At 26.0% G+C, this 17,409-nt stretch overlaps 1 protein-coding gene across 1 annotated transcript in view; it reads left to right on the top strand.

Moving 5' to 3' along the window:
- Positions 1 to 17,076, top strand: part of LOC100211109 (protein HIRA) — a 59,736-nt gene extending 42,660 nt beyond the window's left edge. Inside the window, exons 22-30 of the mRNA XM_065807354.1 lie at positions 553 to 651; positions 8,440 to 8,498; positions 8,620 to 8,725; positions 12,375 to 12,491; positions 13,830 to 13,905; positions 15,517 to 15,604; positions 15,705 to 15,793; positions 16,177 to 16,222; positions 16,954 to 17,076. Coding sequence (XP_065663426.1) covers positions 553 to 651; positions 8,440 to 8,498; positions 8,620 to 8,725; positions 12,375 to 12,491; positions 13,830 to 13,905; positions 15,517 to 15,604; positions 15,705 to 15,793; positions 16,177 to 16,222; positions 16,954 to 17,021 — 748 coding nt within the window. The 3' untranslated portion in view covers positions 17,022 to 17,076. The remainder of the gene's footprint in view (positions 1 to 552; positions 652 to 8,439; positions 8,499 to 8,619; positions 8,726 to 12,374; positions 12,492 to 13,829; positions 13,906 to 15,516; positions 15,605 to 15,704; positions 15,794 to 16,176; positions 16,223 to 16,953) is intronic.
- Positions 17,077 to 17,409: the final 333 nt, after the last annotated feature.

Below are 17,409 nucleotides of genomic sequence, written 5' to 3'. Positions count from 1 at the left end.
CTTTTATGTACTTTCATTTTGCACTAATTCACTTTATCATATATATATATATATATATATATATATATATATATATATATATATATATATATATATATATATATATATATATATATATATATATATATATATATATATATATATATATATATATATACATATATATATATATATATATATATATATATATATATATATATATATATATATATATATATATATATATATATATATATATATATATATATATATATATATATATATATATATATATATATATATATATATATATATGGTAAATATATATATATATATATTTGGGTGTGTGTGTGAAAAATACCTGCAGCATGCACCTTAATTAAATATATATATATATATATATATTTAATTACTATAAATACTTTATTACACATACACACACACGCACACACACATATATATGTGTGTGCGTGTGTGTTTGTGTATGTGTAATAAAGTATTTATAGTAATTTCTAATAAAATATATGTGTTAGTATTTAAAATAAAACAATTTTTTATGATTATATATTTTAGATTATTTCCCCCATTAATTATGGATTCAAAAATTGCTCAGTTTCATGGAAACCAATTGTTTCTGTTAGTTATTACAAAATGTGGATTAGCAAGTGTTTGGTAATTTAATATTTGCTTTTTAAAAAAAAAATACATTAAAATTAGTTATTACTAGTAATAAATTTTTTTCTTCTTTTTCTTTTCAATTTTTTTTTCAAAAATTGGTTTATTAGGTTTGCAATTCTTTTGTAGTTTTAACATATGTGGTTTCTGATTTATAATGGTTTCTGATTTGATGTGGTTTGTGATTTGATATTGTTTCTGATTTAATATGATTTCTAGTTTAATGTAGTTTCTGATTTAATGTGGTTTCTGATTTAATATGAATTTTGATTTGATGTGGTTTGTTTAACAGAAGTTAAAAAGTAATAAATGAAATAAATTAAATAGGAATACTGCACCAGAGATGATTGTCTGTACTGTGATAATGTCATAATTAGATTGTCAGAACCACACTTTTAAGACAATATAAAGGATATTTGATTAAATGTTTGATGTTTGATTTAATGTTTGGCCAAGAGATATAATTGTCTTACACATTTTATGATGCCACTACAGCTTGCCAGTCTAATTTTCCTTTCAAGTTACAGTCAGCAACAAGAAAAATTTTATTTTACTTTTATTTAAACATATTGAAGTTAGTTTTTAAGAGTAAATTTAATTTAGAAAAAATGCTGTTTTTGGTAATTGAAGTTAAAAAATAGATATTTTTCCTTGGTTGCTTATGTATTCTGTGTGTGTGTGTGTGTGTGTGTGTGTGTGTGTGTGTGTGTGTGTGTGTGTGTGTGTGTGTGTGTGTGTGTGTGTGTGTGTGTGTGTGTGTTAGCGTGTTTTGACCTCAATTTCAGTAATATGTAAAAAAAAAAATTTTTTTTTAATTTTTAAAAAATTTGAGATTTTTTTAAATGCAAACCCAACAATTTTATATTTTTGCTGCCATTTTTTCCTAGAGGATTTGGAAAATGTTTTTAGGCTAGTTAAAAATCAAGTGATTTGGCCAGTGTGTTAAAGACTATTCAGAAAACCCTTATTCTCAGAGGGTTGATGCTAGTGACTAATTAAACAACCTTTGTGTTTACTATTATTTTATTTTAACTGCTTTTTGTCTATTGTTTAACGACTTATTGTAACAATTTAAATTTAACGACTTATTGTAACAATTTAAAACTTTCAATCAAAAGATGAGCCTAATAAACTAATTTTTTTATAATAAAATTATGTGGTATATATATGTTCAATAATATAAATATTTTATATACATTATATAAAATATTTATAAAGATATCACGTAGTGTATTTTTTTTCTGTAAAATGTAGTTATTTTATTTTTGGTGACACTTGAATGAAAAAAATGATGATTTATTTAAACATTAACTAACAATAAAGTTGTTAACTAAAGTTTATTGAGTTTTGCCTTAAAAAAAAGAAAAATGGAAGAACGATGAGAAGGGAAAGTATATACTAAAAGTATAAAAAGTAAAAAAGTATACTAATCCAAGGAGGCTGCTGTTTCTCTTGAAGTACCCAATCAGTGAGCTTTTAACAAACAGTGGCCAACTATTGGAAATATTGAAGATATATAAAGATTCTAAAATCTAAGGTAGAACAAATTTCAATTTTTTTATAAATGCGCAATAAAAGTTTAGATTTCAACACAGATTCTATCAGATCTCTGTTCCCCATCCCCACATGTCTAAAAAGAAGACACCATTAAGCAAAATATATAAGAACAATAATAACATAATAAATAAATAGTCCATTTTTATTTTAGATCAGTACTGCCCTCAGAATCATAAGCACAGGCAAAGATTGTTTCCTGAACAGAGATAGGTTGTCTACACTCTAATAGGTGTTTATAAAAAAGAAGTTTACAAAAAATAAATCTTTATTATCAGTTGATCCAGTGTCAGGGATATTGACACTCCATAATAAGTACACACATCTGCGTTCTATTAATCATTGAACTGGAAATCAAGTGATAATTTTTGAAAGATAGAGAATGAGTTTTTAGAGGAGAGTAACGCACTCTGATATTTTATACCAAAATTGGAACAGAAAGTATTTCAGGTTTATTTTTGTTCTGAGAAAGTTAGAGTAGAAAATAATCAGTTCTATCTAAATCAGAAAGGAGAGAAACATTACAAATGAGTTGGACCAATCATTACAAAAATCAGTTTAGAATTAGCATCTTCGGTTTAGAAGGATGGAGGAGTTAAGTCAGTATTGTCATCAATGTCATCCATATCGGGTAATGTAATACTGAATGCTATCCTTTTTACAGAAACAGTTATGTGTAAACTTTTTTAAATCTGTTTCACCTGCTTTCCATAAAAAAGAACACAGAATTTCTTTCCCTTTAGAGCATTGATAATTTTTTTTTGCCTGAGGTTGTCTCTTAATATCTCAATCTCTAAAACCTATTTTATGGACTTCTTTTTATTGGACTTTTTGATAGACTAATTCTTTCTAGATTAACACCAGTTTCATTGTAGCACATTGCAGTCACTATTAAAATTTGTTAGCGTTTCCCTACTCTGTATCAAGCAGAAATCAAAGCAGTACAGTCAACAGGATTTTTAGCACTTATATTTATTATTATTTTAGACTTATTAAAACAACTGAATCTATTAGGTAAATTTTCATCATCTCAGATCAATTCATATCCAGATTCAGGTCTAGACATATGGAAGAAGATCTTAAGTTCACTGGAGTTTATTAGCATCTTCGGTTTAGAAGGATGGAGTTTCCTCCATCCTTCTAAACCGAAGATGCTAATTCTTTTGTAATGATTGGTCTAGCTCATTTGTAGTATACATATTTCTCTCCTTTCTGATTTAGATAGAACTGATTATTCTCTACTATTCTCTTTCTGTTCAAATTTAGGTATAGCAATATCAAAGAGTATGTTTAAAGCTCCAAAGTTGTTCAATGCTGTTTAAAATTTGACTTGCATGAATGATTATGCAGAGAGAAACAAGAGTTTTATTCTGGACTTTGTAGGTAAATGCAAGTCTAAATATATGCAGCAAAACTTAATGCTAGTGACCAGGGATTACATGAAGAAACTTAAAAAAGCTTTTCTTTAAACTAAATAAAAAGTTTATAATTTATCTTTATTACAGAAATGTGTAAATTTTTGATTTTTAACAAAAACCAGAAATTTACATATTGCTGAAATTAAATTCAGTAAATTTTTTGGTATATATATTTGCAATCAGGGAACATAATAGAATGGGAATAAAAGATTTTGAATTTTGAAATCACTATAAAATTCTGGTTCTTTTAAGACCCAGGTTGAGATACTTTTGAAGAAATAAAAATTCACTGATATATGGGAGCCAGAGTGTAATCAAGGGTCATGGTGGGTGACCTTTTTCAAAAATTAAATAAAATCAATGACTTTTAAGTTACTTTTAAACTAAAGTTCATCTGTTTTTTATACAGGAAACTGGAGATACCAAAAATTTATCAAAAGTCAACACCCTAATATATATATATATATATATATATATATATATATATATATATATATATATATATATATATATATATATATATGTATATATATATATATGTATATGTAATATGTGTTATGTAAAATTAAATAATAATAACTGGTAATTAAAGAAACATGACTTCGAGTTTTAGGAAATCTTTTGTTACCCTGATGATTACTCTGGTGGTAACATCTAATGATCACCTTAGGTGTGAAACTCGGAGTCATGTTTGTTTAATTACCAGGTGTTATTATTTAATTTTACGTAATATAATTTGCTCTACTCTGTATTGAGCACTCTGTACTGGTATTTATCAACATAATTATTACTATTATATATATATACTCCATGTTTTTATTTTTATTTATTTTTTTTGACTTCCTCTTTTAAAGTGACAAAACATGCTTTTGCTTACGTTTTTATCAACAAAATTACAACACATAAAAAAGTTTTAATAAAGTTAAAACAAGTAATAATGGTAAATCTTTAGTCAACTGAGTTCATTACTTATAAAGCCAAGCAAGATAAAATAATTGGAGCGTTAAACAAGACAATCGATGAGCTAAAAAATTGCAATTCGCATTTGTTAGAAAGCTTTAGAAAACTTCAAGTCTCCAAGCACACCAACCTCAAAATCTTGGGCAAACATTGTTAGTGGCAGAACACCAATAAAAAAGTCAGTTGAGCAATTACAAGGTATGAATGGTATTGCTGCTGAAATGAAAGAAAGGAAGAAAAGGGAAAATAATGTAATAATTTTTGGCATGATTGCATAAAAAGATTTGTTTAATTCAATCAACTCAAATATTGAAGCTAAACAAATTATAAGGCTTAAATCTAAATCTGATAAAGAACCACCATCCTTAATAATAAAAACGAACAAAATTCTATTTTAAAAGCTGGGAAAATCTTTAAAAATTCAAGCGGGTTTAGCAATGTTTTTATCAACCCTAACTTAACTGAGACTAAAATGTATAATACTAAATTATTAAGAGGTGAGTGCAAAAAACTAAATTTAGAAAATGCGCAACATTTGGTTTATTATTATGGAATACATAAAGACAGAGTTGTTAAAATTGTCAAGTAGTAATTAATTTCAATTAACCAGAAATCAAGTCTGAACTGTTACAAATCATTAAATTGGTTTTAAAAATATGTCGATCAATAGTAAATTTTCATCTAAAAGTAACTCGATTTAAAAAAGCAAAAAATAAGTTGAAAAATATAGCTATTAAATAAATTAATTTCAATAACAATTCCAGCTTTTCTTTACAAAAAAATTCAAATAAAATTTTTTTTTGTCTTTTTAATGCAAGAAGCTTTGCCAATAAACTTCATTAGTTTTGTTTATATGCCAAGGCAACAAAACCTGCTGTAATCTGCATTTGTGAGGCATTTTTCAATAATAAACTATTTAAGGCTATTTTGAGTCCAAAAGGTAACTCAATTTATTGTAAAGACTGTATTAAAATTGGTGAAGGAGTCGCAATTCACTGAAGAAATGACATTAAGGTAGAACAAGTACAGATTAACCAAGAAGATATTGATATTGATGTCATCTGTGTTGATATGATTTTTGGATCACAGAAACTCCGTCTATTAACTTGATATTGTCCACCTTTTTATACAATAACAGATGCTGCTTATCTTGAATATAAGATTTCAATTATTTATAATTTGTGCCATTCTGTGTCTCAGATTATTATTGTTGGTGACTTAAACTTACCTAAATTAGATTGGCCAAGCTATCACCAAACGAAAAGTGTTATAGTATATTCTTAAATTTGCTAAGCAAATTCGGTTTGCACCAATTTTAGCCTCTGGCTCCAAGAAGATCCTGAAATGTTTTACTTTTAGCAGATATTGGCCAGGCCCCTTTTGTCGCTCAGAGTTGCAACATTTATATGGAGGTTTTAAGTCACATAACTTTAAAAATATTTGATTTTTTACTTAGAAATTTGTAACTGGCTATATTTGGGGGTGACAAATCCAATGAAATAATCAGAAGTGTAAAAAGTTATTAAGTACCTGTAATTATCAATTTAAATAAATATAGACAATTTTTTATATACCTGTTTTTAATGCTCAAGAAACCCATGTGGCCTTGATGATATTAAAAAAAAAGTATTAGACATTATTCTATAATCATTGATCTTTCAAAAAATATGAAGATTTTGATCTGCAAGTATATGGATTTCCAAATATGGATAACACAGCACGATCCCCACTTTTTTGTAGCGAAACATTGCAATTGATTTTTCACTACCTTCCAGACTAGCTGGAGCTCTGAAAATTTTTGCATTTTTGTTGTCCCAATAAATGTGCATATTAAAATTGTTTTCAGGGCCCCAAGACATTAGGGGGGACTGGGGCAAATGCTCCACTTTTTTTGTAGTAGAATCTTGAATAGATTTTTCACTACTTTCCAAAACTGAACAACAAACTGAAGCTCTGAAACTTTCAGCTTTTGTGTAGTTCTGATGAATGCGTATTAAAATTATTTCCATGGCAGACAACCAGAGACTCCATGGCCAGGGGCACTGAGGCCATGCCCCACTTATTTTCTCAAAAAAAAAAAAAATTTTTTGCATTTTTAATAATGTAAAGCTTACTTTGAAAATATTGTCTTAAAAAAATTTTTTGGTTTGCACTTATTCCGTTTTATTTAATTATTTACAAATTAAAATATAAAAATATAAAGTAAAAATATATCAAGATTGTGTTAAGATTTGCTTAGATGCGTCTACGGTCAAAGTATACATATGTCCAATTATTGTTCCAATTACCAAATTATGTTGGTAATTCGAACCCAACACTCATCTTCTCTAGATGGCCAGAAAAGTTTGTTAAAAGTACCTTATGGATGTATAAATGTTACCATAACATCTTGCTCAATATTGTCAATTTCATTTATTATACCAATCCAATGAAACGTATCATATTTACACAGAATAAATTCACCAAATTTCAATGTATTGATGTTAGTTAGCAGATTAGGTTGAATACTTTGAATACCAGAAAAAGAAAACATGCTTTTTATATAAAAATCTTCACTTGTCAGTTTAAAGCTAACAATATCTATAAATTCTGGGTTAAATTGACGATAGCTCCAGGATAGACGATAGTTCTAGGAATAGTTCTACTTAGCTGAAAACGTTTTTTCAAAGTGGTGCACAATTCTGTAAGTCTTTCTTTTTTAATCTTGAAAAAAATAATCCCTTCAATTCAATACCTGGTCGTTTATAGGCCTTTGTAGACTTGCATTTGCAGTTAATAGTTTTACAGTGCCACCAATACCATCACATGGTGACTTACCATGACTTTTAGCAAAAAATCAATGTCAAAATCACCTTTATGGAAACAATAAGGAAATTTTTTTGAGAAAAGTGGGGCACCTCCCCCAGTGCCCCAGCCCTCTAGTCATCTGCCCGGGAAACAATTTTAAAAAGTGCTGAAATTTTAAGAGCTCCAGCTTGTCTAGAAAATAAACACAACATTCCACTACAAAAAAGTGGGGCCCATGATCCAGACCCCACCCCTCCTCCACTGGTGTCTTGTGCCCTAAAAACAACTTAAACATGCATGTTCAACAGCACTACAGAAATACCAAAAGTTTTAGAGCTCCAGCTAATCTGGAAGGTAAAAAAAATCAATTGCAATACACCGTTACAGAAAAATGGAGACCCTGTGCCCCATTATTCATATATGGAAATCAATATACTTGCAGATTAAAGTCTTTATATTTTTTGAAAAATCAATGAATATAGAATGATGTGCAATATATATATTTTTTTGATATCATCAAGGCCACATGGTTTCTTGAGCATTATAAAATCAGGTGTATAAAAAATTACCTAAATTTATTCAACTTGATAAATACAGGTACTTAAAAATAGTTTTTTATATTTCTGATCACTTCATTGGGTTTGCCACCCCTGAAAATAGCCGATACAAATTTTTAAGTAACAAGATTAAGTATTTTTAAAGTTATGTAACTTAAAACCTCTAAATAAACGTTTCAAAAAAAACTGCTTCTTTAAAGTAAATAAATGAATGAAATCTTGAATGTTTGTATTATAAACTATATTTGTTCAATATGTACATTGTTTTTATACTTATTTAGGGGCATATTGTCAGTGTCCATTTATTGGACCTATATGTCCTTTAGAACATGTAATTTTTAAGCTTGTTCTTATAAATATTTATCTATCTATTTATCTATCTATATTTAGTGGTTTTCTGATATATTTCATTTAAATTTTTAAATATTTTCTTGTTAAGGTTATTATTGCCATGATTGAATTTGAAATTTTATTTTGTTGTTTAATTATTTATTCATTTCTTGTCATAGGAACACTAAAACAAAAACCATTGTAGTTAATAAAGAATCTTTGTTGCACCTGTTAAAAGGTATTTTCTTTAATTAGAAAAAAAATAAGAGATTGGATATAATATTTATTTTTATTATTTTGTTTATTTGTGTTATTTTTTGATGTACTATTATTGCTAGGCTAATTTTTTTTATATTTAGATGGTACTTTGTCTATAACAAGTTGCTTTATAAATAAAAATGGTAGTCCTATAATAACTTTGTCAAATCATTCAGTGTATAGCTTTGATACACAGTTGGCATCATGGTTACTTTTTAATTTACATATCATATATTTTTTGAAGGGTATATGTTTTTCGAAGAGATATTTCCAAACAGTTTTTGCCTATTTTTATTTTGAAAGTTTAACTTTAACTGTCTGTCTGCATTATATGTGTAATATTTACATTTTTACATAATTGTTATATGTGATTTATATATAATATACAACTTTATTTGTTAGTCAAAAATTTGTTTAGAGCTAGAAGACCTACGACTATTTTATTATGAACATAATTTCATTATGTGTTTAATTTTAGTGTGAACATAGTTTTAGGTGTTTAATTATGCTTAATTTATGCTTAATTTGTATGTAAGTTATGTTGAATTGTGACATTACGAAATCATTAAAATGCCATAGTTATTTTAGTTATGTTATATCATTTATGACTTTATTACACAATTTTTATGCTTCATTCTCTTGAAATTGTTAATTATGAAAACTTGCAATGGTTTTTTTTAACTGCGATTTTGAGCAAAATAAAAACTTTTTTACTTTGCAAGCAAAAAATCAACAAATTAAAAAATTATGTTGAAATAATAACAATGAGTTCTAAAAACAATAGGTATGAAGGACATAGAATGTAGGACAAGCAGCCATACATACTCATAAAAAGTTCTAAAGAGGACATGGGTAGAAAAGCTATGGATAAGTAGGACAGGGATAGAACTTTTTTTTTACTTGGTAGTGGTTTTTGTTTTGCTTTATTATTTTGTTTTTGACAATAGTTGAAAAAGAAATGATTTTTTAACAAAATTAAATTATATTCAAATAGGGGAGGCCGGGCTAGTTGCAATAGGGGTAAATTGCTACAATGCCTTTCAAAGAATGGTTTTTGTATAGTATTCCTAATTTTACATTATATAACTATAATTATAACATGTCCGCTATAAAAAACTTAACGAAATAAATTCAAAATTTTGAAAGTTATTGATAATTTTATTTTTTCGATATAAAATTTTTATTTTCGTCTTTTGTTTGACTGTAAACTTAGATGACCATAATAAAATAATGGTAACTTAAAAAAATTTTTCTAAATACTAAAAAAAGTTAAAAAAATCTATTTAATGAAAATAATTATATATATATTAATTAGAGTGATCATGATGTCTTTTGTGTAAGTTGCGTCAAATTCTTGTGGTAAGTTAAATCATAAAATAACTGCAGGTTTTATTGATTTTACGTACTTTTCTAGTTATCTTTAAAAAAATGGACTTTGGAAGAAATTTGTTTCAGAAAATGAATAATACTTTTACATCAATAAATAAAACATTTAAGAAATTGAAATGTAATAAGTTCTTTAGTTTCTTATATTCGTTTGTTTTTTAATGAAAGTTTGTTGCTAGGAAAATCTTTTTTTGTTGTTATCCAAGTTTGATTTTGGTTTTCATATAATTTTGCATAACATTTGTTTTATTTTTTTACATTTTGATTTTTTTTTTTAAATAAAATGTTGGTTTTTTACATCCTAAAAATAGAACTTAAAGAATAGAATATAAAGATAAAAATAGAACCTAAAAACTTCTTTTGTTTCAAAAACACATAAGAGTTAAAATTTTAAATTAGTTTAAATAATAATCTTCCTTATTTAATTTCTTCAGTTTAATTTCTTGAAGTTTCAATTTAGGTATATGTGTCGCATAATAAGAGGTCGTCCATAAAGTACATACGCTCATAGGGTGGAGGCCGGGGTCTTCAAATAGCATACAAAAGCGTATGGGGGGTGGGGGAGGGTTCAGTTTAAAAGTATGTACTTCGTTTTTCTAATTTATCCAGCTAACCAATAGAAAAATTAAAATTCTGACTAAAGATCTAAAAGTTTGCAAACATAAAAGGATGTATAGTAAAGTAATAAAAGGATGTATAGTGTCTCTCTATTCACACACATGCCACCCTTTATACACTGGCCCTGAGTAAGGCCGACTTGTATTTCAAGCAACCTTTTTTTTGAGTCCACAAAAAACAGGTTTTATTGCTGTGACTAATTGAGTCGGTGCCTTCCCCCCACCCCAAAAAAAAACAATTTATCATTAATGTCTCAAAATCTTCCAAATATTACCGTTAGATATTGCTAAAATAAAAAGCTCTTTAAATTTGCAAAAAATCCCCTAAATTTACTGGATCCCTCTCCCCCCCCCCCCTATTGAGGGTTATGGGTAGCCTTGCCCTAGCACTGGCTTTGTTTTCAATATTACTGATCTCGCGAAAAACTTGTTTTTTACAAACTTACTAATGAAAAGGTGCCTGAAAAAAAACCTCCCTCCTAAGTAAAGTTTATTTTTATTTAATTCATCATTTAAACAAATTTTGACTGTGATATGATCTCGGATCTTCGCTGCTGAACCGCTAGCTTTAATCTCTCAGCCAAGCGAACATGCTAGGTAAAGCATAGTTTAACTTAAATATTGTATATATAAATATTTGTATAATTATATATTATGTATATCTATATATATATAAATATATATATATATACATACATATATATATATATATATATATATATATATATATATATATATATATATATATATATATATATATATATATATACATATATATATATATATATATATATATATATATATATATATATATATATATATATATGTATATATATATATATGTATGCATATATATATATATATATATATATATATATATATATATATATATATATATATATATATATATTAAAAATTTTTTCTTCAATTATTCATATTCTGAATTTATATATATTTTAAATTAAAAATTTTTTAATGAAAAAAAAAAGAGAAGGGGGAGTGTGGATTTCAAAAGAGTACATACTTTTTAGGGGGAGGGGGAATTCAAATTATCTATTGCAATATGGGGATGGGAGGGGGTCAAGTTTTTAAATTTTTGGCATACAAACTTTATGGACAACCCTTAAGAGTATTGCAGCTCAACAAAAATACTAATTTCCATTATTGTAGATGTAAAATTTTTGTCGCCAAATAGAAATTACAGATAAACTAGTAATTTTTCTGTTAACTATGTAAGGCTTATACTTTCAAAGTATTGTGTTGTAACTTACCCTATTTACTGTTGCAACTTGCCTTGGTGCGAGGTAAGTTGTAACATTTGTTTTTTCTTTTTAATTTCACTATTGCAGAATAAAGTTTTATATTTATTAATGTTGGATTAATACATCATTAAGATCTATTTTATAATCCTGAAAAAAAAAAATTTGTTTATAGAAAGTAAATGTAGTATTTATAATTTAGTTGCAACTAGTCTATAAATAAAAATTCTAGAAATGCTGTTGTAAATATGAGTTGAGTTGTTACTGGCGTTTTGTTGCTGCTGACTTGTTGCTATAGTTTTACTATAAAAGTTATTATTAGTTTGTATATATAAGTTTTAATTTAAAAATTAATGTTTTATTACTAGTATGTAAATAGATATATTTTTAAGCTTAATGTTTTATTACTAGTATGTAAATAGATATATTTTTAACAGGTATTTGGGTAACAGCTAGATGGGAGACTGTTTTGAAATATCTCTTGTGCACCCTCCATAAGCTTACTTTATGTTACTAAATATTACTTACAAATTTCAGAATTTTTAAATCAGATTAATAGAAAAATGTATATACTATGTATATTTTTTAATAAAGGACAGTTTTGTCAAGTGCATGTGACTCTCTTCAAATAGCAGCTGATATTGGCTCCTGTTTAAGTGGCAGTTTGCCAGCAAAAGGTTCATTACATGCTATACAAGCACCGCTGAGCAGGTATTTGCATAAAATTATTTTTCATTATTATCATGCATAGATATACTTTATACATAGAACTAATTAATAATTAAAATAATTAAATTAAAATTAAATTTCAATTTCTTAGTTAGTTTGAGCATAAAAATTAGAATCAAATTTTTAAAACTAAATACTTTTTCAAACCTTCGATTTATTATTATTCATTGTTACTTATTTTATGCAGTTTGACCAATGTCATGCTCTAAGAAAGCCACTTTAAAGGGTAAAAATATATACATTCTAGATACCAAAAATGATAAAATTAAAATCCAACTATTATGTCAAAGTCATAACAATTTGGTAATATCCATATTGTTTAATGACCTCTGACATTGATTGCCAGTAGATTGACCTCTATGATTTTATGATTATGGTTCTTTCTGAATGTGCTTCTGTGCTTTTTGACCAGACATCTTTCATTGCTCCACACAGATGATCAACAATGCCAAGGAGGAGATCCACCTTCATTTTTGGGATGAATTCTAAAATCAGTGTGTTAGATGATCCAGAAACATAGGCTCATGAACCATGTTTTCAAATTTTTGGCCTGTTTAACATCATTTCCAGAAGCTTAAATAGATCTTAAGAAAGAGCCAATTGTTTAAGGGGATCCACAGTTTAAGAGATTTGTTGAGTCAATGCTGCACCTGTGCAGAGTGCATGCTTACAGGAGAGGTGTGTATGAAGAAGTCTAACATTTATTTTCTGAGGTTGTTGAGTTTTAAGACAAAACTTGGTTCAACATTTTGCGATTTTGGTACTTGGTTGACAAGTAAGACTTTACCACGATACCACTTAAACACAATTTTGGTACTTGGTTTACAGGTAAAACTTAATAATGCCAAAATTAAATAAGCTTTTGTTAAGCTAGACTTGAAGTCTTCAATTGACTGAGCATTCTTGGTTCACTAAATAGCTTTTAGGCACTCTATTTTCCACCAACTAAATGCTGTACAAAAATGTTAACAAAATGAGATGATATGAGTCTATATTAATAATGGTGTAATTGACAAATTTTTTTGATAAAAAAAACAACAGATTTATTAGAGTAATATTCGAAAAAGTTATTTTAAAATTGTGTTAATTCTGGTTTATACTATTTATATAAAATCTTAATTAAAATCTTGTAGTTCACTCTCAGTGCCAAACACTTATGCTATTTCTCAAAAAAATATATAATAAGTATATTAATGTACACCCACACTGAGATGTAGTTTTTAATTATGAATTAGTTTTTTTGTTGTGACATTTTTTTACCACAGCCATAAATTACTTTATTTAAATTTATTGCTTTAATAAGCTTTTGCGTATATTTAGAATTTCTAAACAAACTGTAGCTGGATTGCGTGTTAGTTCGGCTATACAACAGACGTGCACACTTGCTTATTTAGAGGTATAATTAAAAAAAAAAATTTTTTTTTACTCATCATGTAAAACGTGCGCTTAAAACTAAAATATTTGTAGATTTAAAAAGAAGGGAACAGTTTTTTAAAACAGTTTTATTTAATAATAATCATTATATATATATATATATATATATATATATATATATATATATATATATATATATATATATATTATATTAACTATTAACATATAGTTAATTAAAACACTTATTTAGTAATAACCATTTAAATATGATTTTTATCTGCAGTCAACCTGTTTTATTTTTTTAGCAACCTTTTGAATATTTTTAAATGCAGCCTTTTAATTTTTGATAAAATGTTTTGAAAAATTTGACAGCATCTTATTTTCTAAAATCAATTTAAAGAAAAGTCTTTAATCTTAAATGATCATTAGAATCAAACAATTAAATTATTCAAAATCATTTAGGATAAACTGTTTTAGTGAACAATTATAACTCAAACATTGTTGTGATAAATATCAAATTGTGTTAAAAAATAAACTTCTAAAATATGATTGGTTAAAATTTGTCAACACTCACACTACGTATTTATCTGATCATTATCTCTTAAAACACTGGGTGTCATCAACCTATACTCCTCAATATTTCAATTTCATATATTAAAACATTCTGATAAAATATGGGACTTAAAGAAAAGCCTTTAATCTTAAATGATGCACCTCTTGCTGTTTCAAGCAAAAATAATTTGCTTAACCTCTCTTAATTATTTTTTATGTTTTGTAAAGTACTAAATTTTGTACCTTAAAAAAATATGAAGTATAACTTTTTATATGAGTTAATGTTAATCTGCTACTGCAAACCCAATGACTAAGGAGATTGGTGACAAAGGAGATTGACTTCCTCTTCTAAATAAGTAATGACTTTTTTGTCAAAACTGAAATATATATTTACAACATTAGCACTTAATGCCTTATAATAATTAGGATTGTTAGGGTAGGTTAAAGCAATATAGGGCCTAGGATAATACCTTGCAATACCCCTGTAGTTACTGGAAATGATGATGAGGTTTTCTGGTCAAGGATAGTTCTGATTTTGCAATATGAGACGAAAGATAGTTTTAGAAAAATTTCTTGATTATCAAATCAACTTTTTGAGTATGTGGTCACATGTTCTTAAGATGTACTTAAAAAGTTTAGACATCTAAAGTGATTCATAAAATTGAGTCTTTTTCAAAAAAGTTGAACAGTTTGAAGCATTTAACTTTTTTCTCTATTTAAAAGTAGTTTTACTGATACAATTGTTTTATATTGTATTTTATATATTATATTAGTTTTCATAAAATACAAATTTAATTGCTAATATAAAATACTATTTAAACAAACTAAAAAAAAAAAAGTAAAAATAGCCTTAAGGGCGTATCACATATTCTACTTTTAGGGTATATAACATATCCTTCCCCTTAAGGTAGAAAATTATACCTCTTAAGGTAGAACATTGTACCCTTAAGGAAACAAATATGACCATTTTTGGAAAAATATAACCTTTAAGGTGCGATTTTCAACCTTAAAGGGGTAGGATACGTGGTATGCCCTAAAGTAGAAATTTATACCTTTTTTTTAGTAGTAATACTTATTTTAGAATCAAGTTTGTTCTGCATTGGCTATTGAGTCTGCTATAGAATATAAATTTTGGTTAACGACTTATGTTAGACACTTGGTTCAATCAGGTATAAATACTTATGCTAGAAACTTGGTTCAATCACATATAATTAAGTTATAAACTAAATGTGATTATTTATTTTGCAAACTTTTGTGTTGTTCTTATAGAAGATGAATGCAGATTGAGGGATCTCTGTGAAGATTTATCTGGTGTCAATCAAGGAAGAAATGATGCTGAAACAAAATCAAAAATATTGGTATTTTTTTACTTCTATTAGTTTGCTATAAATAGTTATTATTGCATTCTCTATATCTAAATATTTAATTTCTTGATACGTATTATTTGTTAGTATTAATTTTTTTTATTACTAAATGTGTTATTTATTTTAAATATGTTATTTTATTTAAATGTGTTATTTATTTTTGTGTTATTGCCTATTGTTTATCTTAATATTACTTTGATTATATTAATATTTTATTCTATTAATAATATTTAAGTTCATATCAATAAGTTTAAAACCACGTGTTATAATTAATAATAGTGATAAATTATATGGAAAAATAATAATTATAAAAATTTTTAGTGATATCAAATTATTTGAAAAAGTGCTTAATCGTTTTTTTTTAATTATATTTTTAGTGCTTTGATAAAAGAGATTTATTAAAAGATATTCTTCCGGTAATAGGTAAGTAGGATGTTGGTAGGTAGGAAGGTGATAAAAAAAGGTGTTTGAGTGTTCAGTTTTTCGTATGTATTTTTTTATTTACTGTAATAAGTTAAATTATTAATTAAAAGACTAATATGTCTGTAATTTGTACCTTTTTTAATTAACGACTTAAATAGTTATTTAATATAATAACTTAAAAATTATATTATTATATAAAAAATTTGCCGTTGCTCTTGACTTTAACTTTGTTGTTCAAGATGTCGTTGATAATTGCTTTATCTTTAAGGTTTAAAAACTTTTTTTTAAATCGTATTTAATTTCACTGTTCAGTAAAATAAAAAACGACAAGTTTATTTCATTTGACCTCAAATATTTAAACTTAGACCTCAAATATATATATATATATATATATATATATATATATATATATATTTATATATATATATATATATATATATATATATATATATATATATATATATGTATATATATATATATATATATATATATATATATATATATATATATATATATATATATATATATATATATATATCTGTATATATGTATATATATATATATATATATATATATAAAATATATATATATATAAAATATATATAATATATAATATATATATAAGTTTTTTCTCTCTCATAGATATAGATAATTGCTCTCTATACATAGCTAATGTAATACAATAAATTGATATTGAACGTTTTGTCAAGTCTACATTTTTTATTTTGTAGCGACAAACTTGCGATTTCAACGTTTCTACTCGGAGTTCCAGCATCAATTAGACCAAAAGAAAGTTTGATTATATGTATTTATTTTAGATGTATTGTAAAAATGAAATAAAACTGTAAATTTTAGGATGCAGTTTTTGCTTTTCAGTGTAAAAAGCGCACATAGAATATGCAAAGGTTTTCCACAAATAAATCATAAGATTATTCTTTTGTTTTGCATACCCATGCAGAATAAATGAATGTCTTTAATTTAAAATAAGTTTGCGCAGCTGTTTCTTTTGGGTTTAAGTCATCACTGCACTTCTCTGTTGATTGTTCAGAACTTAACTCTTTAAATTCTTCTGACCAAAAAAAAAAAAAAAGAGCAATAAAAAAGTAAATCATACGTAAATAAAAAATAAAAAAACAAATCCTACAAAACAAGTCTTATTGTATTAGTACGTATTAAAAACAACACAT

The sequence above is a fragment of the Hydra vulgaris genome, chromosome 10 (assembly GCF_038396675.1).
Source record: "Hydra vulgaris chromosome 10, alternate assembly HydraT2T_AEP".
In the NCBI taxonomy this organism is placed as follows: domain Eukaryota; kingdom Metazoa; phylum Cnidaria; class Hydrozoa; order Anthoathecata; family Hydridae; genus Hydra; species Hydra vulgaris.
The sequence above is the reverse complement of the archived record's forward strand: the minus strand, read 5'-3'. Positions and strand labels throughout refer to the sequence as shown.